Genomic DNA, 17,839 nt, shown 5'->3' on the forward strand with positions numbered 1-17,839 from the left:
ATCAGGGCTACCCAGGCCTTGCTGAAAGGATGGAATCTCAACTGCTATACTCCCAGCATATAGCAATCTAAGCTACTCTAGGGCAGCTCCTCTGTATCTGAACAGTTACAGAGATCAAGTTGCAGCTTGGCCATGCACAGGCACAAATACCAGATAAATCTTAGGGCATTCCAAGTGCTAGTGTTCTTTGCTCATCTGCCAAAGAAGTCATCCACCTTCAGGCACAGGGTTAATTCAGGGCCTATCCCTGAAAAAGCTACCTGAGGCTTGGCTCCTTTGCCTATGATGTCAGATCACTGGAAAGTCAGATCACCTAGAAACTCAAGCACAGTCAGGCCACAGGGCCAGTTTGGCATGAAGGTTATTTGCAGCCCCAAAGCTTCCTACTCAAACCTAGGAAGCTAGAGACCTCAGCTGCCAGAAGATTCGTGTTTCTGGACTGAAACATTTCCAGTACAACTCTTCATTTCCACCTTCTCAAGATTCCTCTATGCCACACAGGCAAACTATGAAATCTTTCCAAGGTCTGCTGATCAACTGTCTCTGTGTCATCTTCCCTCAATAAGCATATACCAAGGGCCTCAGTCTAAATTACCTCCCTCTCTTAGGTCTCAGGGAAGGATAAGCATGCCACTACCCCCCAGCGAATCCAAAATTTCTTTTTTTATGCCTGCAACAAATCCCTAAGAAAGGCGGTTGGCACTATGTTTTCACTGAGTTTGGCCTGAAACTCACTGAGATTCAGCTACTCCATGTTTATGTCCAGGGTGAAATAATAAGATATTCCAAGAAGCCAACCAGAAGCATATCAGTTTAGCCCTAGCCAGTTCTGCCACAGGTAAGCTTCATCTGTATAAAGCTAAAAACAAAACCCAAAATACTAGAATGGGATTAGAGCAAGTCAGAAAAGGGATGACATTCAAATATGCCTTCACCTCAAGACCCCATACATGAGACTAAGACCACGCACACTGCACCTGGGACAGGATGTAAATGTGTTCTTCACTCACTGAAATTCTACATTTCTGTTGACAATTTTAGCCCAGTAACCCACACACTGCAATTTGAATCTCCTATTATCACATCAACTCTTTTTTCTCTTGCCCTTAACAACTCAATAAATGTTGGGAATATTCTGAAAGTGAGGCTGGATTCCAAGTACCTCAATCTTAACATCTCAGCTTCCTCATTTGTATGAGATGAACCAAGTCTATTTTTAGCTTTCAACAGCCAACACATCCATCCTATCTAGGTCCAGCCCAAACAACCTATAAAGACAGACTGAATCTCTTAAATTAAAGGGTTTTGTGGAACTGGACAGAAGGCAGCAAGGCTACATTACTTAACTCTTGCATTCTTTTCTTTCCTATACACAAGAGACTCACTTTCCCCAATTAAAAACAAATTTTCAATCAAATTCCTAAGAGCCTGGTCCTAGAGAAATTAAGTAATGGGCACTATGGAAAGATGATTCCAGGTTCTTGGGTGCCTAAGTATTTGTTTAGATTCTGTATTAAAAATAAGAATGTAGGGGCGCCTGGGTGGCTCAGTCATTAAGCGTCTGCCTTCTGCTCAGGTCATGATCCCGGGGTCCTGGGATCGAGCCCTGCATCAGGCTCCCTGCTCCACAGGGAGCCTGCTTCTCCCTCTCCCACTCCCCCTGCTTGTGTTCCCTCTCTCGCTGTCTGTCAAATAAATAAATAAAATCTTAAAATAAGAATGTAAAAAAAAAAAAAAAGAGAGAAAATGTCATGCATATTAGATTGGAGACTATAAATACTAGCCAAGAAGATTCAGGGTCTTCTAGTTTCACACTATTTGTGACAGTATTCTTCCAGAGCTTTCAAAGGTCCTTTTCCCTGATTATGGTACACATAAAATGCTTTAAAACAAAATCCTTCAAAACAAAATTTTAATAGATGAACACAAAGTCTTGTTTTTTTTGGAATCCAGACTGACCACGTTAATTAACTCTTTCCCACTGTGTAAGCGCTTTACTGACCCTTAGAACCATTGTCTTTCAAGGCAATCCACTATGACACTAATCAGATATATTATACATTGTTATGTTAACATGAGTATGCATGTTGAGAAAGCTATGTCTTTATAACTTGCTGGGTAATTTAGGAGTCATTTTTACTTTTTCCAAATTTCTGTAGTCCGGTTTCCTACAACACTGAATGATCTATGTATTTTCTTATTAGAAATATCAGGACCATTTGGATCTTGATTTAAAATATTACTTCGTACATTATATACAGCTTGATGGCCATTCTAACCTCTTTAATTTTGCTCCTTCACAAATTAATGTTTCCTAGATACCCTAGATGTATTTGCATTGAATAGGAATTCCTTACGGTTGACATAAGTACTACTGTGATTTACGGTAATGTGTAAATTATTTAAATAAGAATCTTTAATGACATTAAATAAATCTCATGACCTTAAATTAGCAGTTTTTATTAAGAAAGGCAGAAAGCCAAGTAAGCTACCTTTGACATTTCTATTCATTTGTGATATACAATAGTATTCAGTGTTCATCTCAAAAAAACCTAAAACACTACTTTGGACAATAGGTTAAATAACCTGAACTAGTTTAATTAGTTAATAGTTAACCTAGGCCACAGGTTCAAATTAACTAAATATAAGTTAAAATACTTTATGTTAGGAAAAATAAAAATTCTAATATTCTTCTATTAGTCTCCAATCTAAGTGCATGACACTCTTTTTTTTTTTTTGAGATTCTCATTTTTAATACAGAATCTAAACAAATACTTATGCACCTGAGAAAAGCATAAGCCAAGTACAAAGAATTACAGAATTATTCATTAAATACCATAGAACTTAACAGATGGTCCTATTTACAATATTAATAATTATCATTATTGAGCATGCTTCCAGCTAACTGCTTCATAGGAAATAAGAAATAAAAATTTTTAGAGGATCAGATGCCCCATTCCCTTCCTAAGACAGGATCTTTGTACCTTTATAATAGCTGACATTTTAGCCCTTCTAGCTTTCCCCAGCTGACCCCATACACTGAAGCATAGCTACAAATGCCCAAAGAAAGAAGACCCACTGGGGAAAATTGTACTCGGCTCAGCTTTGCATGCATCAGTGGGCTTCACAGTTGATAAATATACCCTACAGCCAGATTAACTGACACACTGAAGCAAAAAGGGAAATTTGAGATTTAGCCACTTCATCTTAAACCTCTTTTTAAGTAAGGGGTGGTTTGTTTTTACTTCAGCTTTCACATATACAAAAAAATCTGTCCCTAAGGACTCATCCACATTTCTAATGCTCATCATTTAAAAAATATTTCTAAAAAAATCTTAAATTTATAATGCACCAGTTATGATTTTAAAAGATCCATAATTACAGTCTTTGTTTTTCACAAACGACAGAATTTTTTTTAATTTTTTTTTTTTAAAGATTTTATTTATTTATTTGAGAGAGAGAGAATGAGAGACAGAGAGCATGAGAGGGAGGAGGGTCAGAGGGAGAAGCAGACTCCCTGCCGAGCAGGGAGCCCGATGCGGGACTCGATCCCGGGACTCCAGGATCATGACCTGAGCCGAAGGCAGTCGCTTAACCAACTGAGCCACCCAGGCGCCCCACAAATGACAGAATTTTTGACAACACAGAAGCATGTATGTTTTTATTTATTATTAGCTCTTTGCACCCATATTTTAAAGCAGGACTTTAAAAGCTTAGGAAAATCTGACAAATTAGGTAAAAACTTTAAAAATGCAGGGGAAGTTATGAATTAGCCTACTGATATTTTTTCTCAACTCCATGTCTAAGAACCCTCCCCTTTTCTCTACCCAATTACCTCAAATGACTCCAAGCCAGAACTTCCACTAAGGAGTTGTTTGCCGAAAATACCTAACCCCAAGCACCACCAGAATAGCCTCACCTAGATTCTCAAACTCTTCTTGTGGAAGCAGCTTCCTGTGACTAGTGAAAATCTAAAAACTGCAGAAGAGTTTCCTAAGTAGGATTAGCATTTTAAGTGGGGGGAAGGAATTTTTCACATCTAATTGAGATTATAAATGGCAGTCAACCTGATCCTTAAACCTCATTTCTCACTCAAGTAAAAGTGAGGATAGGCACAGACAAAATTTGTTGTTGCATCTCTGGGGGAGAAAAGGTGACAATGATCAGCCCCAGGTGAAGTTTAACCACTAAACAATTAACTTTGGGACCTTCCAGTATTTTTCTCTGACATGCTTATTACTGTCTTTCTCTCACCCCAGGCACCAAGTGTTCACATGCTGCCCTCTTGCCAATATTTTTCAGTGTAAATACTCAATTCTGAAATGTAGATTACTTTGATTTTTAGATGCTTTCAAGTTGCTGATGTCCTCAAGAACATATATACAGCTTTTTGGCCTGTGATGCTCCCCACCCACTCTCTCTTGCCCAAAGGTGCAAACAGTGCTGTGCACACAAAGCAAAGGACAAATGTTGACAAAAAGACTCTTCTTCTCACCGTAAGAGACTATGGACTCTGAGAAACAAACTGAGGGCTCTAGAGGGGAGGGGGCTGGGTCAGCCTGGTGATGGGTATTAAAGAGGGCACGTACTGCATGGAGCACTGGGTGTCATATGCAAACAATGAATCATGGAACACTACATCGAAAACTAAAAAAAAAAAAAAAAAAAAAAAAGATTATCTTAGAGTGGTATGGTTTCCTAACACTAAAGTTCAAGAGACATTCTTCCTTTAGAAATACATGGATTTTCAGTGTTTTAATAGGCTCCAAGGGTGACTATTTTGGTACAGATTTCCATTAGAAATGTTTCTAGAAAAATAATCTCTGCACACTCTGGCCCTTCTCTTCCTTCTGTCATCCCTAACCTACACACTTCTACATTTTTAAGATTTCCTTCAATTAATTTATTTATATATTCAGTGATCTATTTGTATATGTATTTTTAGTTAAACTTTTCTTTTGAGATGACTGTAGATTTATATGAAGTATGAAATACTGGAGAGAGTCTGTGTATCCTTTATATATTTCCCCATCTTGCCATATCACAACTAGGATATCAACATTGACTCAATCCACTTATCTTATTCGGATTTCCCCAGGTTTTGTTGTTGTTGTGTGCATGCACATGTGTATGTTTAGTTGTATACAGTTTTATCACAGGTATAGCTTTACATATTCACCATCACAAATCATGATACAGAACAGTTCATCAGCATGTAAGGATCTCTCATGTTTATCTTTTATAACCACATCTACCTGTCTCCTTAACCCCTGGTAACCAACTATCTGTTCTTGAATCTTTAATTTTACCATTTTAAGAGTAGTATACAGATGGAATCATACAGTATGTAATCTTTTGAAAGTGGCTTTTTTTCACTTAGCCTAATTCACTCAATATCCATTTAAATTTTTGCATTGTTTAATAATTTACTCCTTTTTATCGTTGAATAATATTCCATGGTATGAGCATATCACAGTTTATTTAACCGTTCACCCAGTGAAGGACATTTGGATTCTTTCCAGTTTTTGGCCATTACCAAACAAGGTGCTATTAACATTCATGTAAATTTTTATTTCTCTGGGATAAATGTTCAAGAGTACAATTGCTGAGTTGTATGGTAATTGCATATTTAATTTTATAACAAACTGACAAAATGTTTTCTATAACAGCTATACCATTTTACATTCCTAATGAAGTTTTCAGTTACTTCCTTAGATTAAATTCCTTACTGGTAGAGTTAAGTAGAGAAACAATATTTTTTTTAATGGGTATATAAATTCACCTTCATAAATGTGTTGGGACACTGTTTTCCTTTCCAAGTGTATCATGGTAAACTGGAAAGGTAAGAGCACATTGTATAAAGAAAACAGTATGGAAGTTCAGATGAGCTGCAATGTCCTAAAACTGTTCAGTGTAGCAAGCTGACCAAAGGAATCAGGGACAGATTATAAGAAAGATATAAACAAATAAAGAGAGTACACACAACATAAAAATTAAGAATGGATATCTATATATATATCCCTTCTGTATCTCTGGGGAAAACGTACATTATGAGCAGACACCTGCTACTATGCTAGTACCTGAAGATGTTTTCTAGTATCTTGGTAACACACCTAAAAAGATAGGGGCGCCTGGCTGGCTCAGTCAGAAGAGCGTGAGACTCTTGATTTCAGGGTTCTGGGTTCAAGCTCCATGCTGGATTATAGAGATTGCTAACAAAAAAAATAAAGTTTAAAAAATATTTTTAAGGGGCGCCTGGGTGGCTCAGTCGGTTGGACATCTGCCTTTGGCTCAGGTCATGATCCCAGGGTCCTGGGATCGAGCCCCGCATCGGGCTCCCTTCTCAGCGGGGAGCCTGCTTCTCCCTCTCCCTCTGCCTACTTGTGCTCTCTCTCTGTGTCAAATAAACAAACAAAATCTTTAAAAAAATATTAAAAAAAAAACCCCAAACACAATACTTACATTTTTAAAAAGATACCTCATTGAAACCTTACTGTAAAATGAAATAAAACAAAAACCTATACTATGTTCCTATCTTGTCTAAACATACAGATGTGCATGTGTGCATGCACCTGCATACATATACCAAGAGTAAAAATGTTCTCTGCACTGAATGTTGTCACTAAGTGACTGCACAGTTTCCTGTGACCCTTAGCCTATATGTAAGGAAAATTAAAAAAGATGAGAATTCTTTGGTGGAAGCATATTTCATTGTATGTAAATGTGACCAAAAAATTACAAAAATCATCATATAGCAAATATAGGACTACATTTTCTCTTAAATCTTTCAGACAGAAGAGAGCCTGGAAACTGAAAATGAATAGCATATCCAATCAGAAAACTTCTCAAACACAAACCATTAAGGCACTTTACATGAAAATTACATGAACTGTAACAAAAATCCATAATTTACATTTACCTTACAAAAACTCTTTTCTAGAGATTCCCAGGTTGAGAGTACAGACTCTCACTAAAGCAACAATGTACTTTTCTGATGATTATGCCATTATCACACTATCCTCTCATCACAGATTCTTTCTATAGACTCTTCTCCACAGCTATTCTCTGTAGATTTCTCTCTCTAAAGAGCTGCCCCACTGCCACATCTCCACTGGGTTACCTAAGTTTCATCTTTTCCTCTCCTAATGTGCTAGTTCAACTTACTACAGCTACAATTTTATATTGCTATTTTGAGGAGTTTTTAAAAAAATTCAGATTATACAAAACAAAGGGAACACCAAGATTTCAGATGAAGGAAATCTGACATTTGCCTAAAAAGTCAATTATCAGTATCATTATCTGTAAGAGACAAAAACAAGAGAAAAACAACTAATCTAGTGAGTAACTTAGCATTCTGTACAGAGGCAATAAAACCCTAGAAATTTTAGAAATAATTCACCACTACCACAACCACCAATCACTTTGTCTGGATATTCAAAACACACACACACACACACACACACACATACAACTCTGTTATGTTCCACAGAATTTCACACACACACATATGTATCATTTGTTACCTCTTCAAAAACTGACAGTGTTGCTACTGTTTAAGCATTTTTGTTACATTATCTAGAACAAGATTAGCACACTACAGCCTGTAGAGCAAATCCAGGCCACCAACTGTTCTTTTTATAGCCCATGAGGGAAGAATAGTTTTTTACATTTTTAAATGGTTATGTAAGTACCTACATAATATCATTGATTTTGCCTCCTGGACTGCAAACCCTAAACTATTTACTATCTGGCTTTTTGCAAAAAGGTTTTGTTGACCCCTAATCTCAGGGATCAGTGTAGAAAAGTATGTAACAAATTAATACAATTTGACTATAAACTAATTAATTTAATTTGCAGTAAAGTGGTCTTGTGCTCTGCTCCCATTTAATTGTGACTCCCTAGACATTTCGTACCATCTGAGGAGTCTGACAATCCTCCAGATATATTCTCAAAGTGAAAAACAAGTATGTAATATAAGGATGACTGTTACATATTTCACCATACCACGCATATGGCAATAGCCAAAAAAACATTTCTCAAGAAGAAAGAATTAAAATTCAGCCTGGTGTGTGTGTGTGTGTGGCACACACACACACATATATATATATATATATATCAGAAAGCCTTAAAATATAGGTAGAATGGCAAGTTCTACGGTTCATAAAAACCTAAAGTCCCAAATAACAAAAACAAAACAAACACAACATGAATGCCACAGAAAACATGAGCTATAAAAAGCAAAGGCTGGGGGCACCTGGGTGGGTCAGTCAGTTAAGCATCTGCCTTCGGCTCAGGTCATGATCCCAGCGTCCTGGGATCTAGCCCCGCATCGGGCTCCCTGCTCAGTGGAGAGCCTGCTTCTCCCTCTACCTCCACCTGCCTGCCTGTCTGCCTATTTATGATCTCTCTCTCTCTCTGTCAAATATATAAATAAAATCTTAAAAAGAAAAGCAAAGGCTGGGGGCGCCTGGGTGGCTCAGTTGGTTGGGTGTCGGACTCTTGATTTCGACTCAGGTCATGATCTCAAGGTTGTGAGTTCGAGCTCCATGTGAGGGTCCCACGATGGTCCCGTGGCAAGTCTGCTTGTCCTTCTCCCCCTGCCTGCCCCTATGTGCACTTGTGCTCTCTCAAATAAGTAAATAAATAAAATCTTTAAAATAAAAAAGCTGAATTTTGTAAGGAAAAAAAGAAACATGGGAAGAAGATTATAAAAATGGTAGACTGACAAGCAACAATCTTTTGAGGGGCTTCACAGAAAACCTAAGGCTTATTAAATAACAGCAACTCAAGTACAAAACCTATATAACTGAAGGATCTGAATACCTTCAAACAATAATATTTCCACAATATAAACCAAAGCAATTAAGGATATGCTTTCAAATTTTAAAAAAATTCACTTTCATTCAGTGGCTAATTAAAACTTGCATAACCACTGTGACACTAACCAAGCTAGTACTAACTTTTCATTTTGAAAGGGTAGGTGGAGTACCAGTTGCACCTCCTCCTACTTCTAGCCTTTATGATAACCATATATTTCTCAACACACACTATCAAGAACCACCTCTAAGATCCATTCCAGTTCAACCATTCTGTGAGAATTTTAGTATTTAAGTTTTTAACAAAATACTCAAAAAACCGATAGTAAATGATAAAGGCATCATTATAATACCACATGGAAGGCAAGATCTGATAATGCTGCTGTAGGACTTTCCCTAGTTGAAAGAGTGCCACAATGGGCGCCTGGGTGGCGCAGTCGTTAAGCGTCTGCCTTTGGCTCGGGTCATGATCTCAGGGTCCTGGGATCGAGCTCCACGTCGGGCTCTCTGCTCAGTGCAGAGCCTACTTCTCCCTCTGCCATTCTGCCTACTTGTGTTCTCTCTCTCTCTGTCAAATAAATAAATAAAATCTTTAAAAAAAAAAAAAAGATTTGAAAGAGTGCCCCAAATTCTTAACTATGTGCCATAGTGTGGTTCTCACATTATACAAATCTAGGAAAACTGTGAAGTTTACAAAAGTTCCTCTTAAAAAATCATTCTTTTGTTCTCTAGTAACCAAGTTAGCCGCATCCCACTACGGGCATAGTTCACGTTCACTTGGCTAGAATTAGACACAAACAATGGGAAGATTCAAGGAAGAACCATTTATCAGATCTATGCCACTTACCTATGATAAAACTGTGCAGAGCAGAAAGGATTACTGTTGATCACAGAACATACACACATAAGTGATGATGAGCAAATGGACTGGGTTAAACAAATAAAAATAAAGGTCCTCTTTATAAGGGTCCCTAGAGTTACCAGTTTGCAATGCTGCAACCTCATGAAAATATTCACTAATAACCAGAAAACTTAAAAAAAATAATCCCAGTGAAATAGCCTTCAAAGACAGTGTGGCTATCTCAGGCCAGAGTCAGTGATGTTGTTGGTCAGTCTTTTGTTAAATATCCCATTATACAAAGCAAATACAAAAGAAACCATCAAAAGTTGAGTATCATGCAAGAGACACAAAATTGCATGAAGTCCTTAAAAATGATGTGAAAGAACCATTTAATTAAACACAAAAGCCACTGACAGATTGGAACCTAAACTGAGTTAGAGTCAGTTGATAACTAAAGAGAAAATCAAGAAGGTTCAAATGTAAGGTAAAAGACATTTCTATATTACCAAACAATTTTCTGCAGAAAAAAAATACACCAAAAAACTCAGTAATTAATTCACTCTTTGTTCACTTAAGACCTTAAAGGGGATTATATAAATTACTGTTTGTTTTCTTAATATTAGTTTTAATTTTCAAAATAAAGCCCCAAACATTTTTTTCCTCTATCTTCTGAAATCTTGGCATCTCTTTTAAGTAATTCTAAGTAATTCTTCTAAGTAATTCATTCCAGGATTAATTATGCTTAGATAAAAGGGACCTGAATCTATACAGGAGTACCCTTGAAACGCTGGAACCCCTTTCAAAGTGAGGCATTAGTACTAGCTTGGTCTTTCCCAGACTGGGTAGGAAAAAATAAAACACAACAAAACACATTAGCTAATCTCTGTCTCATAGGAATGGTTTCAGAAAGAATGGCAATCAGGTCATTTTAACTGTGGAAAAGAAGATGCTTTTCAGGTTGTGAAGGCAAAGTAGGGACAGGGAAAGAAATAATGTTGCCAGGTACAGAGTATTATTAAAAAAATACATAATTTCACTGAAAGAAAACATTCCAAACCACTAAGGAATAAGGTATTCTCTAATATGGTAGCCAGAAGGGACAATTTACAATTTGGGAAGATTGGAGTATGGGAAGGAAGTAGAGAGGAAGAGACAGTAGTAAACTCTGCACCTCCCCCTCCTTTCCCACTTCTCAAATTTCCTCTTGGCCCAATTTGCCTCTCCAGTTACCTTATTCTCTCAACAAATACTTTTACGGGGAAAGAAGGAGACCTGATGACACTGTTTGAACCCCTCGGATCTGCCATGCCTAAAATCAATCTACTTCTAGCTATCTGCAATATGTGACTCAATACCAATTTTTATCAAACACAGTTTAAGTTCATTTCTGTCATTTGTAAGAGAAAGAGTCCTAACTAATAGACTGGATTATGCTACTCCACAATAAAACTTTTCCTGATCACTTCTAGTTGTATCTTATTTTAATCTCTTCTGAATTCCTGTAAGAACTTCTTTGTATCACTCACATTCTACCATGTGTAATAATTATTGAAATTACTTCTCCTACCACACTAAAACAGTAAAGTCTGTAAAGACACACTAAATCTTAAGTTTATATTCTGCCATATGGTATTTTCACACATTAAAGGGCAGAAAAAAGGCATGAATGGGTACATGAAGGAGAAGGAAGAAAGTTTTCAACAATTCAGAATGGTTAATGAGGGTCTAAGCAGTAGCACGAGAAAGAAAAAGATACAAGAGCTATAATGTGGAAAAAGGAGCAAATGGACAAATGGTTGCACATGAGAGGTAAAAAAGGAAAAGATGCAGTGCAGTTTCTTAGAAAGGAGCTAGGGCTAAATTAGAATCAGGAAGGTTGGGTCCATGTTTCCTAATTAACTACTGATTTCATTTTTTTTGGCTCTGGTTTCTTCAATGGTAACTAGGTCTCTTTCACTCAAGTTTCTCTCAGTGCCAACATTCTGTGTTTGTAAGCAGCCAAAGATCAGAGAATGAAGATCAATGAATTTATAACCCATATCCTTTCTTGAAATGGGAGGCTAATAAAACACTGGAGAAAAAAAAATAAAACACTGGAGAAAGTATGAAGGCCTCATCTTATGAAATACTGTCAAACCAGATACTAAGCTACACTGTTTCCCCTAAGCACAATTATACTCATTTTCATTATCTCATCTAGTGAAGGAATTTCACGTACATCAAAGTTAGAAATCTTTTGAGGGCTGGTGTGCCACTCTCCCAGCCTGTCCACTTCCAGAGCTGTCCCCGGGCCCGGTTCTGGGGCAAAAATGCCGGCCCTTCACATCGAAGATTTGCCAGAAAAGGAAAAGCTGAAGATGGAAGTTGAGCAACTTCGCAAAGAAGTGAAGATGCAGACGCAACAGGTGTCTAAATGTTCTGAAGAAATAAAGAACTACATTGAAGAACGTTCTGGAAAGGATCCTCTGGTGAGAGGAATTCCAGAAGACAAGAATCCTTTTAAAGAGAAAGGCAGCTGTATTATTTCATAAAATAACTCTGGAGAGAAATTTGATCCTCAGTAGAAGAACTAGTTCATTTTGGTTTTCTGAAATAAAACCGAAATTCCTTTCAAAGAAGGAAAACAAAATTTAAGGACTTTCTTAAACACTTATATTGATATGGTTATGTATAAAAGCTGTGTGCTTCTCATCTTCGCTCACTACACCCCCTTGTTAAGAGGGCAGAGAGTATCAAATGTACAGTTATGGAAATAAGGACATTACTTGTGCATGACTCACTTCTTTCAGTATATTGCTTGATGCCTTAAATAAAGTTTTATCTCTGGAAAAAAAATCTTTTGAGGGCAGAGTTCTATTGTGCTTTGATACTCTGAAAATGGTGATTCTACATTTTTTGTGACTCTAGGAGAATTCTGGATTAATCAGAAATTATACTGCAGGCAGGATGAAGTATACAAAACAGTTTTCTTTGAAACTGGTTGTTTGAAAGAGCAAATTATTTATAGGAAAAAAGTGTACTTGGGTTTAAATTCCCAGACAAGCCCACAAAAACCTATTTAATCTATAATGAAATGAAGATAAAGCATAGTAACTGCCATTGGAGGGGGCCCCTTAAACTCCGAGGTAAAGGGCAGGGCTGAGCAAACAGACATCAAAGGAAGGACAGTTGGTTTGTTTATAACACTTTTTTAAAAAGATTTTATTTATTTATTTGACAGAGAGAGACAGAGCAAGAGAGGGAACACAAGCAGGGGGGGTGGGAGAGGGAGAAGCAGACTTCCCACTGAGCAGGGAGCCCGATGTGGGGCTTGATCCCAGGACCCTGGGATCATGATCTGAGCCAAAGGCAGACACTTAATGACTGAGCCACCCAGGCGCCCCTATAGTTTAAATACTTTTACAAGATTTAATAATGTACTTGAACTGAACCCAAGCTGCAGTAATAGCTAAGATGTCTAAAATAAGTTACAAAGATATATATACAGCAATATCATTAACATTGTTGCTATTTTATATTTCAGAGAACTTTCATGTATTATCTTTTATTTTTCCCTTAAAAACAACCAAAAGCATTTCCTAGTGTGTGCTTCATGGAAAAGTAGTTCCTCAAAGGCTAATGATTCTTTTTACAAAAAGGCTTCTGTGTGTCATACGAATCTGGGATGTGATGAGCTGAAGAAAGTTAAATAAGCTTTTCCTCCCCTTTTTTCCAAAACCTTTAATATCCCAAAGTACAATCTGAATATCTACGAAGGGGCACATGATATACAATGTGTCCCAAAGTTATGTCACTATGGAACCATTTTTGCATTGTCCTTTCTCAAGACCAGGATCTCCATCATTAGAGTTAAAGAAAATGATGAGCTAGTAAAAACCTGGGAGCATTACAGAGGAAGAACAAATACTTTATATGCCTAATGGAAAGACTATTTGGGAGTCAGGAAACATGGATTCTATATTCAATTTTGCCATTTATTGGCTCTGTGACCTCAGGAAAAAACCACTTAATTTTCCTGTGCCTTAGTTTTATCATTTGCAAACTAGCATTTATAATTCTAGTTGCAGTCTTTTCAGGATTGGATAAAAGATATTAGATACATGAGATTACAGAATTATAAAATTCTAGACCTGCAGAAGACCCAGCAGTACCCTATCAAAAAGGTAATTTTAAGGATCTAGAATAAAGCCCACATCTCTTAACTCTTAGCCCTGCATTTTTTCCTATACCATCACATGTTGCTCTATTCTTTAAAGGATAAAACATCTCCAGAGGCAGAATAAGTTTCATAAAAGAACACAAGGTATATTTCATCTTAAAATTCCCATTGACTATATATATATACATTTAGCCTAAAATAAGTAAAGCTTTGATAAACATGGAGAGGTAGAAAGATAAAAGGAGTTCATTCCACATTCACTTGGGAATTGAAGGTAGGCAATTCTATGAAATGATTCATTTCTATATCTAATTAATAAATTGGCCCTGGGGCGCCTGGGTGGCTCAGTTGGTTGAGCGACTGCCTTCGGCTCAGGTCATGATCCTGGAGTCCCGGGATCGAGTCCCGCATCGGGCTCCCTGCTCAGCAGGGAGTCTGTTTCTCTCTCTGACCCTCCTCCCTCTCATGCTCTCTGTCTCTCATTCTCTCTCTCTCAAATAAATAAATAAATAAATCTTAAAAAAATAATAATAAAATAAAATAAAATAAATTGGCCCTACCTTCAACAAAAACGTATCTAATCAACAGGTAAAGGAAAGCAAATCTTACTGAAATTAATGAGAGAACCAAGGGTAGAGAAATGGACTAAAGCTGGAAGAGACTAGAAATAGGTAAGACTATTTGGTGATACTACTGCAATTCATTGCTATTGTCAAAGCTTTTCAGCTTTCCTATAATAGAGTATAGAACTGTTTGATGCTAATTACTTAGTGATGGGCCAAAAGGATGTATTTATTTCACTTGAAACATAAGAAAAGACCTTTTTTCCATACTGACAAATCAATGGGATAATTCTGGAATTCATTAAAAAGAAACACTAAGTGATCCAACAATAACAGCTTAAGTTCCTGTGTAAAACACTTCAAAATATCTAAATGAATATAGGGGCGCCTGGGTGGCTCAGTTGGTTAAGCGACTGCCTTCGGCTCAGGTCATGATCCCGGAGTCCCGGATCGAGTCCCGCATCGGGCTCCCTGCTCGGCAGGGAGTCTGCTTCTCCCTCTGACCCTCCTCCCTCTCATGCTCTCTGTCTCTCATTCTCTCTGTCTCAAATTAAAAAAAAAAAAAAAATCTAAATGAATATAGAAATGCACGTTTCTGTGGCAAATTGTTCATTATTGCATCATTATCAACCCTTGTTAGACAAAATTTCTCATTTTTGCAATGTGCAAAATCATTAAAGTGTTTGAGAGCTCCATCAAGACAGAGCACTTTATAATCCACTATTTCTTCAGGCAAATGTGCTTATGGTTGAACGTAATATGAAAAATAACAACATCCCCTAGCATATGATTTTACCCCCCACAATGGTATTTTTATATGTTGACAGCAATGATGAAATATGTTACTGCTTTCTTACTAGCTTTAACTGTTTCTGAGCATTCATCATTCATGGCATCACTCTGAAGTGTTACCTGTTCGGATGATTAGGTATCTACACAGTTCCAAATGCTTCTAATACTGCTATGTACATCTCAGTCATGCTTTAACAACATAGGTTTTTAGCCTGAAATTTGCTTAAATAATCAAATGGCTAGAAAAGTAATCTATCCACTGTAACTCTACCAAGTGCTATAAACCCACATATTTGGATATCTAACAGTTCATTTCCTTCAGCTCACATCAAGTGGGATTGCCTGTTACTGTACGGAACTACTCTACAATTTAGGAGATATTCATTTCCAAAAGCAAGCTATTGTCATGTAGATTGCTTACATGAAACCATTAGGTACCTCATTTGATCATTTTTATTGAAAATAAAGGAAAAAATTGGGGTGCCTGGGTGGCTCAGTTGGTTAAGCGACTGCCTTCGGCTCAGGTCATGATCCTGGAGTCCCCGGATCGAGTCCCGCATCGGGCTCCCTGCTCGGCAGGGAGCCTGCTTCTCCCTCTGACCCTACCCCCTCTCATGTGCTCTCTCTCTCTCATTCTCTCTGTCTCAAATAAATAAATAAAATCTTTAAAAAAAAAAAAAAAGAAAAGAAAGGAAAAAATATAGTAAATTAGGTATTGCCAATGACCAGTGAAATCCTTTTGAACATATCTGCCTAATCTTTTCAGGTTTCTTTTCCCCTTCCTTATAAAAAAATTTAACATTTTTAAGATTTGATAGTTAAGACTTACAATGAAAATGTACAGTTGCACCTGATTAACTGTACAGTGTAGTTCAGATGAATACAGAATTTTTTTCACCTATATTGTGAAGAGATCTATTTATAGATTTGAGTTTTTATAATATTTCAAGACTTATTTTAGATGCTGATTTAATAAACAGGGTTATGTATGACTATTAAACGTATTCTAATAATTATCTGTAAACTGAAGAAACCAACAAGCACATGCTCATAATTGCTCCAACTAAGAAAATGTTACCTCAAACTGAATAACAGAAATATTTTTAGTCAACAGATGCTCAGCGCAAGTGACTGACATGCATACTTCTTAGAATTCATTTAAAGATTTTTTTATTTATTATTTATTTATTTGACAGAGAGACAGCAAGAGAGGGAACGCAAGCAGGGAGAGTGGGAGAGAGAGAAGCAGGCTTCCTGCCAAGCAGGGAGCCCAATGTGGGGCTCGATCCCAGGACCCTGGGGATCAAGACCTGAGCCAAAGGCAGACACTTAACGACTGAGCCACCCAGGCACCCTCTTAGAATTCATTTAATTCCCACACTTATCCCCACAATTTTAACAGTCACCTTGGCTCAAAGCTATGCTAATGATGCAATTCTACTGGGCTTAAGAATCCTTATCTGTGAGCTAACAATAAATGTAAACACATAAATATAAAAAAAGGGCAATTTCTGATTTTTTACGTCTAAGAAGTATAGCCTCAATTAAGAAAGCTTAGTTCAATCTGAAATTACAAAAACACTGACTAGAGCTTCCTCTACCCTATTTACAATAAATTAAATGCTACTTGGAGAAAAGATATACTATAGAAAGAAATGTGGAGTGTCACATCTATTTTACTTTGAAAGTAAGTTCAACAGAAAATTAAAAAGATAAATTAGAAAGTTTTCCCTGCCTAAGTGCAAGGATAATTATTTTGTTCTCAATTTAATTCTGATTTTTACCTGGAATGATATGATTTTCATTTGCATTTATGTTAAAACAAATTGTCATTTTAAACACAAGTTTTATTGCTCATTAGATTTTTTACTCTTATGTCATACTCAATGATTCTGGCTTTAAAGTGGTAACTGCTTTAGGCAAAATCCACACTAGAATATCAGACAGTCTCCTCAACACTTTACAGAGGATAAGGGAATTAAACAAAGACTGTGCAAAGCAAAACCATTTATAAAGAAATTGCAGACCACCAGGATTTTGGATTTGGGTAATCCACTTAGATTAGCATGGCTGTGTCTTAAAAGGACAATTCCAAGATCACAATATAGGTCACATCCTTAAGAAACAGAGTAAGTAATGAAATCAATGTCAATTACACAAACTTCCATATTTACATGACGTCACTGACAACAAGTAAAACAGATTAAACAAAGCTTTCTAATGTGCTCAGGCCCAGCACAAGCAAGAAGGAAAAATAATGTTATAAAACATAGGTTCTTTTTAATCAGGTGCTGCAAAAAGGTAAAATTACTGATTAAAAAAAAAAAAAGAATAGCATCCAAACTAGGGGGAAAAAAAGCTTGGGTTTATCACTTCAGATTGAACAGCTATAAACTTTCATATGAGAAAGAAAGAGGGGAGGAATGGTAAGTGTTTTGCAGGGAGAAGGGGGAAATAAAAAGAAAAGCTAACCTAAAGGTTTTGCCAAAATACAATAATCAGATTTAGGTGGTAGGTAATATCCTTCAAAGTACAACTTTATTAATGCAGAACACAACTTCAAAATCCCCAATAGGAACCCAAGTGCTTAAAACAAACGCTGCCAACATCTAAATGTACTATTACGTTTTAATCAAATAGTGCCAAAAGAAATATTGTCCAACGTAAG

General features: G+C 36.9%; 2 protein-coding genes across 8 annotated transcripts in view; one reads left to right on the forward strand and one right to left on the reverse strand.

Annotated features, from left to right (window-relative positions):
* The window catches only part of TCF12 (transcription factor 12), a 375,623-nt gene that overhangs the window by 167,487 nt on the left and 190,297 nt on the right, over positions 1-17,839 (reverse strand). The window lies entirely within an intron of this gene.
* Positions 11,904-12,492, forward strand: LOC123861171 (guanine nucleotide-binding protein G(I)/G(S)/G(O) subunit gamma-11-like). Its single transcript, XM_045900003.2, has one exon. It carries the CDS (start codon positions 11,967-11,969, stop codon positions 12,186-12,188), a length of 222 nt encoding a protein of 73 aa, XP_045755959.1. The 5' UTR covers positions 11,904-11,966; the 3' UTR covers positions 12,189-12,492.

Source organism: Mirounga angustirostris, unplaced genomic scaffold (assembly GCF_029215605.1).
Source record: "Mirounga angustirostris isolate CCGP_5_RB_7025 unplaced genomic scaffold, mMirAng1.0.hap1 SCAF_9, whole genome shotgun sequence".
Lineage (NCBI taxonomy): Eukaryota > Metazoa > Chordata > Mammalia > Carnivora > Phocidae > Mirounga > Mirounga angustirostris.

Bases quoted from the DNA above. Each gene is read 5' to 3' on its own strand.
- LOC123861171 (XM_045900003.2), top strand. From the start codon at position 11,967: ATGCCGGCCCTTCACATCGAAGATTTGCCAGAAAAGGAAAAGCTGAAG.